The 12,302-nt window shown below is 34.9% G+C and overlaps 1 protein-coding gene across 6 annotated transcripts in view; it reads right to left on the bottom strand.

Annotated features, from left to right (window-relative positions):
- WDR11 (WD repeat domain 11) overlaps positions 1–12,302 on the bottom strand; it is a 50,554-nt gene that overhangs the window by 11,331 nt on the left and 26,921 nt on the right. For all 6 annotated transcript variants that reach the window (XM_049809542.1, XM_049809543.1, XM_049809544.1 and 3 more), the window contains 9 exons: positions 10,531–10,637; positions 8,256–8,331; positions 6,674–6,782; positions 6,224–6,348; positions 5,720–5,867; positions 4,760–4,866; positions 4,207–4,321; positions 2,275–2,446; positions 584–692 (listed from right to left, as the gene is read on the bottom strand). In XM_049809542.1, the coding sequence (XP_049665499.1) occupies positions 584–692; positions 2,275–2,446; positions 4,207–4,321; positions 4,760–4,866; positions 5,720–5,867; positions 6,224–6,348; positions 6,674–6,782; positions 8,256–8,331; positions 10,531–10,637 (1,068 nt within the window). The remainder of the gene's footprint in view (positions 1–583; positions 693–2,274; positions 2,447–4,206; positions 4,322–4,759; positions 4,867–5,719; positions 5,868–6,223; positions 6,349–6,673; positions 6,783–8,255; positions 8,332–10,530; positions 10,638–12,302) is intronic.

The following is a 12,302-nucleotide window of genomic DNA, read 5'->3' as shown; positions in this document are numbered from 1 at the left end:
GGTGCCAGCAATCTTTCTTTTCCCACTTTTCTTTTATTCATTAACCTTGAAATTAATGAAAATGACAATGCCTAGCCCATTATTACATGACCACCAACAGCACACAAACACAATAAAGGATAGAGAAAGGTGCTCCTACTATGATGTGAAGCATGGTGCACTAAAAGTAAAGACAGGCCTATTAGACTATCAGTTAGACTATCACTTTCAGCTAGACTTTTCACTTACTTTAGGAACCAACTCTGACTATAATTACATTAACTTCTTGAACAAAGAGAACATACAGTTGTTCTCTGAAGTAATATAACCTGTAAATGACATTAAAATATTGCCAGTACCTTAAAGACAGCAGTTTTCAATAGCCAAGTGCTACTGAAAGTCAAAAGAAATGAAACACTTGACCTTAAAGACTTTTCTATTTATTACTTTCAGTAATAAATAGTGAAGCTATTATCTTTTCGATTGTCCCAAAGAGCGAGAAAACTTATATGTCTAACAGGTATTTGCACAGAAAGACTAACAAAAGACACAGGATTTTAAAAAAAGAGTAATATTTTAAATAGAGATATGTATTTCTTCTTACATGTTTATAATATCTAAAGAATATTTCTCATTCCACGGCTGATGCAACAAGAATGCTTTCAAAGCTAATGAAGCCCTTGGAACAAGCAGATAGGGACACCATGCAGGCTCTGAAACAAAAGAAAAACATTCATTGTTGAGTGGCTAATGTGCAATAACACTGTGTTCAGTAACCATAAAATGTACCACCTTGTTTGCAAGCACCAGAAGAAAATCATAAATCACAGCCTTTTCATATATACAGCATTTTACTAGACGCAAAAGCTTATCTTTGCACTCAAGCAAAAACATTTCATAGAAGATACAGGGTTGTCAACCATGCTCAAGTGGGAATTTGAGGACACTCCATATTGAATTTAGCCACACACTTCTAGAATATATTATGCTGGCATTAAGTAGAGCTGTATATGATGATTATTGCTACTACAAGGACACGCTGGAAAATAAGTACAGCTATACCAAAATGTACCGTAATGCATGTTTTAGTTTTACTTTGCAATCGTAGTTTCTACAGTGTAATACCAGGATTAATAGCCATCATCCAAAAAGAATGTTGTGCAGTTTAATACATGTCTATATTAGCAAAGAAATTAGATGGAAATTATAGTACTAACTGCTGTCATACAAATTTAGAAGTTAGTAATTCTGTATTCAGTACAAGGTTTGGATGATATGCAGTAAAAGCTACCCAGTGACTTAGAAGTAAAGCAAGTACCAGCCAGCTACATTATTAAATATTCAGCAATTCCCTGTACTTCATATGCACTGATTGATGTAGGAATCTTGTAAATGTGATTTTGTAATTAAAAGATTATCACAGTGTAGAGGCAGAAGGACAGCTAAATCACAGACAACCTTAACCCTGGCATATCCTAATTTCAGAGTGCTTGGTTTTAGAACATTAATTTTTATAGCTTAATATTACACAACATTCATTTGATAGTAAAAATAGCTGATAGTGACAAAGTATGTGTTTCCTCAACTCCCACACCACAGCTCCCCACATCACAATTTTGTTTATTACACATCTTAGAATCCACATGTTTTAAGGAAATTGTATGAGTAAAGGCAGGATTGACCAAAAAGACCAAAACAAGAGGAGTCATTTGGAACACCAGTAATAACAAAAAAATTAGAAAAATATAGCTTAGTTAACTATTTAAATAGTTAAATATTTAAATTCCCTTCTTAAACATATGGCAAAAAAGTCAAACAGCACTGATATTGCTATTTTAGAGTTCAGTGGGAAAATCTACTTTGAAAAGCAATGAATCAGTCTATAAACTGTCTTTGATATCTGGAAGTATTAGAAAAGTCATTTTCACACATTAACAAATGTTTCAAAATCACGTAACGAGTATCAGTGATGTGGGCACTGATACCTAATTGATGTACAGATGGTTTTTAGGTCAATTTGCTAGACATCTGTACAAAAAGCTCTTATGTTTTTAATATCTTATTTGGAATATAAATTAACAAGTATAGTTTATTTAGGAGATTAAACTTGTACAAAACCCCCATGCATATGACCTAAGCCTAAAAAATTTATCTGCATCTAGGAAAACCACTATAGGGACATCTAACCCTCTGCATGTGACAATTCTCTGTTCTAACAGAAACGCTGAACATTTTTATGGTCCACTTTCAAAATGAAGTATCTAGCAGTCAATAGCAAAAAAGAAATCAACATACCTATTAAGTCCTGTTCATCCATTCTAAAACATGATGGTTTCATGGACAAGTCTAAAACTCTAATGCACCCATCATCTGATGCCAAGACCACTTTGTCTGAAGTGCACCAGTCCACATCCAGGATTCGGAAATTGACGTTTCTTCCACTTCTTAAACTGCTCACCATTTGTACCTTGAAAAGTTGAGTTATTTTTCATTTTTAGTAGGCTCTCCATCACACAGTGTAAGACTCTGTCACATGCCCACAAGGCACACCACAAAATTTGCAATAAAAGGTGTAGTTAGTCATAAATCATTTTAACAATGGTCTCTTCTGGAGAGTAGGGAATTTAGAAACCTTGGAGTAGGGCACATGGTTGCCCTGAAACAATACTTTTTCCCAATTGAGAGCTGAGAAAAGATCCTTTTGAGCACAGCTGTACAGCTGCCTTTTTTGTTATCTTTTCCGACATAAAATTTCCATGGTAAACTGGTGGAAATTTGCACTCCCTCTTTAATTCCAGTCCCTCTTCTAGCATATACATCAAGGCAGAAGTGAGGTTCTCATTAACTAACTCATGCTCTTCATAAACCTTAATATACCTTCTTGATAAATACTGACCATGTCTAGAAATACATTTAGACATACTATTAACATAACATTACGGGACTAGGATGATTTATTGTCCACAAACAAAACAGAGATAAACAAAATGTTCTAAACTGCACTTCTAACCACAGGTCAGTAGTTAGACATTTTGTAACCCTTCTGTAGCACCACAGAACATTACAGTTGTTAATATAAGGAAATATTAACAAAGGCTCCGCTGCAATCATCATTCCTTTCACTTGTTCTAGAGCAAAGCATGGAGTTAGAGAGATGTAAGGGACAACAGCTCTCAAGCACGATTACTCTTAGCAGTGAGAGAATTAGAGAAAAATGTGAAAATATCAGATAACCGGTTGTAGGCAGAGCTGAAATTCTAAAGAGAGGATTATATGGACAGAGAATAAGACTAAGACTATAAAATATTTCTACAGATATTCTGGGAGATTTTCAGCTGAAAATGTGAATTAATTTTAAATGCTTTCCTGTAGGAAACTCCCTTGTCCCAGAAAAAGAGTGGGAACAGCTACAGGAGGAATATCCTATGGCATCAAAACTATTCAAACGTACTTCAAGGAGAGACTCATGGGATAATATTCTGCTCTGCCAACATAATTCACAGTGGTTGGTCATATCGGCTGTCCAACTCTTATCATCAACGGAGAGTTTCACATTGCTCAAAGTAAGTGTCTGAGTTTGGAGTTGGTGCTCATTACAAAGTGAACAGAAAAAAAATTAAAATTCCTGTTTCATACCCTCATACCCTGAACTTACTCCAGAGGGCTAAGTTAAAACAGTACAATTATCTTTCCTTCCCCCTGGTACTATAATCCCCTGAAAGACCTATGAAACAAACCCCAGAAGATTTGTGAACATTACTACAGAATTTCTGAGTAAGATGAGAAGCTATACATTGTTAATTAACAAGTGTAGCTTTCTGGTATTTCCTAACAAATTAAATCCATGCACTGAAGAATACATACTCTTGACTACGCACAGAAGTTAAGAAACCTGTAGTAAAAATATTCTCTTGTCCACAGATTAAATTCTAAGATTGACAACTCCCCCTTAAATTTTCAATGTCTGCTTCAAAAACATTACAAGAGAATGACAGAGTATCTCAGAGACATTGTCAGCTCTATGACTGAAAGGTACTTTTCACTGACAACAGCTCAAAAATGCTTTATAGGAACTAAACATCTTCTGAGAAAAGCCATACAACTTTATCATACAACTGTCAGCAAGAAATCATGACTAAGAAAAACTTAATCCCTGACTTGTTCTGATTTTCAGAAGTAACATGTATATTTTGCAAAGAAATGCGTAACAAAAAACCACACACTTACCTCTTTTGAATCCCAAATTTCTGCTCCATCGTTGTACATTGCAAGAAGTTTTTGATTTCCTTTCCCTGGGGCAAAACGTATCTTTTTCACCCAGCTTCGGTGGGTAGGTATCCCTCTAAGAAAAGCACAAGATTAGTATCAATCACCCTGTACCTAATATCGTGGGTAGTTAAATCCTTTCCATGAATGTTGCAGAACCTGATATTGTACAGATTGAGGAGAACAATCTATCTATGTATATATACACACACAAATGGCTACCCAAATTATGAAAACTAAAAAGATTAAATGATTGAAATGAATACTACAATACTTAACACATTATCAGAAGCCACTGCAGATTTAACGTAAGAAACAAGTTTAAAAACTTTGATAAAATGTTACTCCATCTGAAAACACAAAAGATGAATGTAGAGAATTTTAACACAGTAGGCATTTTTCCCCTCAAACACCACAGACGACCTCCTACAGTGAAGAACAAAAAGGGGGGGGGGGGGGGGAACATTCTAACACTCATTATCTCATGTTTGTCAAACTTAATTTGCATTCATACCTGGATACTCTAGCTTTCAAATCCCAGAAGTTTAAGTTTCCATCAACATCCCCAAGAACCAGGATATCCCCTTTCCAGGCAATACATGTAATGCTACCCATACTTCCCTGGAAATATTTAAGCAGAAGAACAATATCTTGTGATCAATAGAGACGAACATAGGAACAAACATTTCGACATTAGTATTTAATTTTTTTAAAATATCATATGACATGACAGACCAAATTCTGCTCAGTTAAAACAGACACAATTCTATCGAATACAAGCATTTATCAAAGTCAGTCATATCTGCTTCAAAATGCTTCAAAAGACATTTACTTGTAAGAAATTTTGGGTTTAAAGCAATGGAAATCCCTTCTCCGTCTCTTGTTGCAAGGAAGCACCAACATGACAGACCTCATTAATCACAATACTAGCATATACTGAAGCAGGAAACAAAAATAAAAGAATTCCTAACTGTAAGTTCAATTTATCAAAGCCTTCAAGAACAACTAAGAAAAGAAAGACTGTTCTTCAGAGTAACTGGGAAAAAAAATATACTTAAAACTCACAGGGCTCTGGCCCACTCAAGCCCTCCTTATGACGCAAGAAAAAATCCATTAGCAGAACATAATCGTGTTTCTATAACATCCTCTTTGTTATTCAAGATTTTTGTATATGCTTTACGAAAATTCTTGAAAACATGTCACGTAATTTATTCAGAAAGCAAGTCAGGGTCTATGAAGATTTCTAACTTGTAAAAAAAAAATCATTTATGTCAACAGTGTTTTCAATAGAAAAACTGTTATGATTGTGAAAACAGAATTGGTGCAGTTTTTGAAATTGGAATTTTTATTTCATATTTCAAACTACCGCATTAATGACTACTTGCCGCTACAATGCATATCCCTGATATTTTTTCTGGCAATCATAGCTAAGAGAAAAATTAAAGCATCAATGATATAGAAAATTGGAACTCACATCAGGAGGAATTCTTGCACTGTCCTTTACTGAGTTTCCTTCTACTGTGAGATGATAAACCTGCCCATCAGCACCTGTAAACACAAAGTGCTCTCTGGCAGAAATGTTCTGGCTCAGCTCTGATTTACTTTCAGCTTCCTGTAACAAGCTTTAAAGAGAACACAATGAGACACAAGTATTTCTTTCTTGAAATTATAATTGCAAGGCAAATTCTCCCTAACTAATTCACAGAGGCAGCTCAAAAATGCATATATCAGGGGCAAATAAGTTTTACTTCAAGAACCAGGTAACTAATGGACTGCTACAGACACACCTGAGAGAAACAGGTACACTTTCATTCAGCAGTAAACCAAAGTTCCACATCTAAAAGCTAAAGGAAGGCCCATAACGTTGCTTCGCCCGGTATGTACTCAAGAATCAGTTCCAAAATATTTTGCTCTATAGAACAGCACATGGTGGAAAAACAACTGATTCAGAACAGCATTGTATTAGAATGAGAAATACCTGATCACTGAAGATTCTACGCTGCTAACTTCAGTATCTGATGCAACCGTCTGCCGTGCCATGGCCTCTCGGGCTGCTAACTGCTTCTTCCTCAGGCTTTTTAAGTTATGAGAAGGTGACCACTCCTGTGAAAAATTGTCCAGGAAAAATGGAAAAGACAAATGTTTACTCCTTGAATTTACTGGGGATTCTTCTGTTAATTATAACTATTTCGATGAAGATTGCTTTCTATGACACCTCCCTCCATCACCAAGGAGCAGACTAGATTTTTCCACCAGTATCTCCTTTTTTCTTGCCTCTATCTGATGACAAATGAAAACGGAAGGGTGAAAGCACTTACCTGTATGCTACAGATACGGTAACATTGTGCTGCATAATTATTCATCGATTTTTATACTATCTCAATATATTACATTTAATAAACAGCAAGTAACAGATTTTATTCCTTACCAAAGCAGTTGCTGTAGGGAAGTTTTTAGACATTTCTCTGAGCAGAGTGCATGTTCTGACATCCCAGATCTCCAGTGGTTTGTCTTTAAATACTACAGCTAGATACTGCCTAAAACAAATAAGAATTTACTACAGCAAATGTAATCACTCCATTTTAATTTGAGCATTTTACTTCACACTTGTTGTTCATATCAGCACTCTGGAAAGCCTCAAAAACTAAAAGGAAGCAGAGTAAATTAATCTGGCTCAAATCCCACTCTGAAGCTTGTGATTTCCTTGAGTTACTGAGGTGCAAAAGAGTGTCTGAAAAAGAGTCCTCCTTCAAGGCTAAAAGAATTAGAAATTTCTGTCAGGTGGCACTGCTCAAGTAGTAAAGAAGACAAGCAAAGTAACTCAGAGAATGCAGCAGCACCTCTAATTTAGCCATATTCAGCCTGAGCCAATGACTGCAGAAGATATCAGAAAGACATACCAAGACTGTAGGTTGGACAGATTTTTTTTCTCTACTCCAGACGCATGCCACTTCCCTAATCCAGTGATAAATGAACATAAAATCCTCTTACACTAAACCACTTGTCAGTCATGTCTTCAGACCTTTCATGTGTGCAGCTAGATGAGTAAAACACTTTCAATCCACCACTTTCCACATTTAACTTGAAAATACAGCTATATGTACTCTTCGCAACTGCATTAGTCTCTACTCAAATGAACTATCCTCTCTTGTTCTCACTTAACTTTCTAGTCTCTTCATCTCAGCCACAGCTGTTCTTAATTTTTAATGAATTAATAAGACCATTATATGGTTGAACTCTTCCAAGTTCTCTGGAACACATACATACTTCCGAAAAATATTCATATGCAAGCTAGAGAACATTAATTTTTTTCATCCACTGTAAAGAAAAAAACTTTTAAAATTTAGAGACAATGCCTTATTAAATTCAACACTAATTTCATTTACACAGGAAAGTAATCTCACAGAGTACTACTGTTATTATTTTTATACTATAAAGACCAGGGCCTCCTGTCCATGCCTGATCTCAAAATAAGCAAGATTTGATGGTAAACAATTTGGTCATTTATCAGCTGACTTCTCAAACAACTATACCTCACATCTGGTTCTCCAGCAGACAATTATTATAAAGGTGTGAAATACATACTTAGAAAAATTAATAAATACATGAAAAATCATCCCACCTCTCAGGCCATTCTAGTTTTAAGAAAGGCTTATCTTATAGAAAAGGGAACTAACTCATAACATAATCAAAGTTGACAAAAATTGTTCAGCACTTTTATTCTCCCTAATATTATCAAAATGTCCATTCAGTGAACACAATTCTTAAAATAACTAAAATATTAACAAATGATCTTCCAACGTGATTGGATCCTCAAGTGACAAAGTCAATCACAGAAACATTTACAGCTTTTGCACTTTGAACTAATATTGTAAAGTAATTTTCTCTTGGTGCTGTTGCACATCTTTCTGTACTCTCTGGAGTGTTTTTTCCTGGAATTTCTATTAAGTCACGAGGATCTTCATGCAGTACAGTAAGATTTATAAACTTCACAAGGCTAATCTACTTACTTCAAATGAGACACCTTTATCATTTCAATAGCTGGCTCGTCATTGCCTCGCTCCCCACGAAATGCAATGCTCCTGCCTGGAACACAATAATGACATGGAGGAAAACAGAAATAGTTTATAAACTAAATATAAATATAGAAATAGTTTACAAACTATTCTGTTTGTGAACAGAAATAGTTTACAAACTAAACTTGAACATCTCCAAGTAACCTGCTGTATCTTACATTACTCTTGTCATTGCTGAAGTTTTATTGCGTTTCAGAGGACTAAATATAATGTAAAACCTACTGTCTAACACAATATTTGACCCGCTTCCAGAGCACAACTACTGAAATCGATGCATCATCAACATGACATAAATAAAGAGAGAGTTCAAAGAGTTATTATTTTCCACTCAAAGCCAGTGAGATATACTCTCAATTCCCCACGGAAAAAATTCATGAGTACATTTCAAGTTTTGTAAGAGAAATTATCTCTGCCATAAACGAAGTCTGAAAGTATTTCCACAGTGAAGTACTAACTCATTCTACATTTAGCAGAACCATTCTCTCTTTCTTTCCAGCTAAAAGAATAAACCCTAAGAACTTAAAATCTTATCCCCAACAAAACTTTCACCTGTACAAAGTGTTGCAGAATTAAAGGTGTTATACATATCATTAAAATAGTGATCTACAAACAGCAGGGTATCACAGCATCTCCCATGCAAGTTTCATTCGCCTTTGCTTTCAAGGAAAATTCAAGTTTCCAAACTTTAGCTACTTTTATGGCTGCTCATAGCTAAATTACTTATCTTATGCCAATTATGTGAATAAATCTAGTTATCAACAATGCTAGTTAGAGCTCTCATGTCAGAGGCCAAGATACAGGAAACCTTCCAGCTCTATTTTCTTCATTAGTGATGAAACACCTTAGGAATTTTCTTCCTTATTTTTGTTCAGAAATGTAAATGAGAATTTTGTCAAAGTGTTCATTTAGTAAATACAAATCAGCGCAGTTTTCCTAGGCCTAAAATGGAAAGTTGGGCTAATTAGTGATGGAAGAACCAACAATCAAACAGTTAAGTAGTTACGCCTTATAAGCTTTAAAAGAGGAAATGTAACATTTTTTAAGCAAACTATATGCTAAGGTCTCAGGTATTCACGTTTACTTGAAACTTGGTTGCCTGCGGAAATACCGAACCTTTTATCACTTATAAATGTTTCAGTACTGATTTACAAGCTGAGTGAAAAATCAAAATCACATTTTACATGAGATTATTTTTACACAGTATGTATCTTTTTTGTTTTGATTTTAAGCATATGAACAAAAGACATTATATGGAAAAAAAATTACAATACTGACATGTTAAAAGAATAGTCTCTTTGTGCAGCACCCTAGAAATATAAAAATCGAGTCTTTTCCATAAGCTTAAAAAAAACAATTAAAAAAAAAAAATCACTTTATGCTACATAAAGCAATTCAGAATTAGCCATGTGTTACAAGATTCAGGCTCTTCAATTAGAAATTAAATGGTTCCAGGTTTTCCCATTCAAAAATAATTTAAAATTATTGAAGTGCTTCCTATTTTGGGCTGTCTAATCTCCCAAATTATACCTCCTAGTATTGTGCAAATATTGACTTCAATCACAAATATATTTGTCATTCACTACAAGGCCAGAATAGTTGAAAACCACACATAACCTGTTAATTTTGCTATCAACAATACATTTTAAAGTAATTTATTTTTTAACCCTTCCAATTCTTTATAGAAGTATCAGATTTTATTACTAAAATACCCATTTTACATTCATACACACACTCAAATTCTGGCCACGTGCCTGGCCCACCTTGAAAAATAATCTGTTGCTTATACAAACCACAATAAATGGTTCAACACTGTTTCAGGTGCACGTGAAACAATGGGCGTAGACTGTGACAAAACCCACTTGGAAAATACGCATTTTGGGAACAAAATACACCACTAATACCCAAGCTGTGTGAATGCTTCTAAACCTCCTGCTGACTCATATTCATTCTTTTAATAACAAGTCCAAGTCACAGACATCTTTGCAAAGGTGTTGTTTCAAGTCTGTCTGTAGAACACCAGATGGAACACATTACGTGGCTTCACAAGGACAGAAGAGCAGAACCAGTTAAAATTCCTCTTTATTATTTTATTTTGTCATGACAACAGAAGGGAAAAAAAAAAAAAAAAAAGAAAGTAGTAAGAACTTACGTTTGTCATTCCCCAGCAAATCTGTCAGCCTCTCGTACAGATTTCTCAGGAAATACTAACCTGTTGGTAGGTCCACCAGCTGCAGCTCATTCCTTACTAGCCCCAGATTGTTAGGTGTTGATGTGGCAAAGGAAATAAACCCAGTCAAGCTTATCCACTCAATTCCCCTGTCATCAGAAGAGAGTACACGGAGCACATTAGCCAAAATATTTGAATGGCTAGAAAACAGCCTGGACTGAAGCACAATTTTTTTTAATGTATATTCTTCAATTTGGAAACAGCACAGAAGTAATTTTCTACACTTTATGGAAACACTTTATTTAAGCATAAAAGGAAGCTACACATTTACAACTATGATGTAAATATAAAGTTACCAAATTAAATTACAGAGTTTTCTTTCTTTTCAGACTACACTAGTTCTTGTTTGGTTAAAACTAAAATTTCAGTTAGAAACACTGGTAACTTTTGCAAAAATCTCTCACAGATACTCAGCGCTAGAGTGGACTAAAAGCGCTGCTCTCACTAAATCGGTGGTTTACCAGATGGGAAGAACTATCAAGTAACTCAAATTTGCCAGCATACAGAAAGAGAAAAATATTCATATGGATAGCAGGGTGGGGAGACTTGATTCTTTCAGTTCAGAGGGAAGAGATATCAACAAAGATGATAATAAAAGAGAGGCCCTGAACAGATTTTGAAGGCTATCACAAAAGAACTGAAAACCTGGTAATTTTTTTTTTTTGTTCTTTTAGGTCATGCCAAGGCAGCCACAAACCATATTACCTTGAAGTGTTGCAAGGATGTAAAGTTACACTGTATACAACATATTGTCAGCACATATGGATTCTAAGCAAACTCCTCAAATATACCACAGGCCACAAAAGGATAGAAAGTGGCACTAGGTGGTACTGTTACAAAACAAGATAGTCTTCTGTCTCCATTTCTATCACACATTTTGTACCAGCATAAATTGTCGAGTGCTTTACCTGTGAAACAGATCAAGGAACTAATCTAAAAGAAAATTGAGACTGTTCTAATACATATATATGCCCAAGTTCATTTTAACATGGATAAAAGGATTTAGGTTTTCCTCAAATCCTTCAAACACAGATTACTTAAGAACTATTTTCAGGATAACCAAGTCTTCCGTTAACATCAATTGTAAAATCATGGTCTGTTTTGCAAGAATGTGTGTGAAATATGAGGAAAATAAATAAGAGTATTTATGATTTACTGTCAGTAAATCCAACTCACATTGTATTAAGTAGAAGTTTCCTAAATGCAATGTAGATGAGTAAAAGCAAAAAGCACTCCCATAATATTTTCCACATGTAAGTTACAGCCATATTTCTCTTTATTTTTTTAGTTCAAGGTTTAAAAAAATGGGAAGCTTTATTTCTAAGTCCTCAAGTAAATTTAAAAATTTAGGACCCAGTTCTTTTCCCACCAGGACCTATGAAAGTTCAACCAATAATTTTCATCAAAATGAGAAGTATTCAATTATTAGTTGAAACGTTACAGGAATGATTGAATAGAAATCTACAATTGCAATAATGTGTGACATTGCAAGTCTCCGAAGGGTCGTAAACACAGGGAGCTTTCAGAAATGGAAGAAATATGAATTCTGACACTTTTCTAATTTTTATCTATTATTCTACTATGTTTTTTGGAAAAAGCACAGAATACTCATAGTGCATTGTTATTGCCAGTAGTTATTCACCATTCTTGTTCAAACACCTGAGGCACCTTCTATACCTCTTCCAGCAGCTGAGATTTAACGCAAGTCCTTGTTCTTTGCTGCCGCCTGGCCATCTGTCAATACCAATAAAAAT

This window comes from Accipiter gentilis, chromosome 9 (genome assembly GCF_929443795.1).
Source record: "Accipiter gentilis chromosome 9, bAccGen1.1, whole genome shotgun sequence".
Classification (NCBI taxonomy): domain Eukaryota; kingdom Metazoa; phylum Chordata; class Aves; order Accipitriformes; family Accipitridae; genus Astur; species Astur gentilis.
Note: the sequence above shows the minus strand (reverse complement) of the source record. Positions and strands in the feature narration are given on the sequence as shown.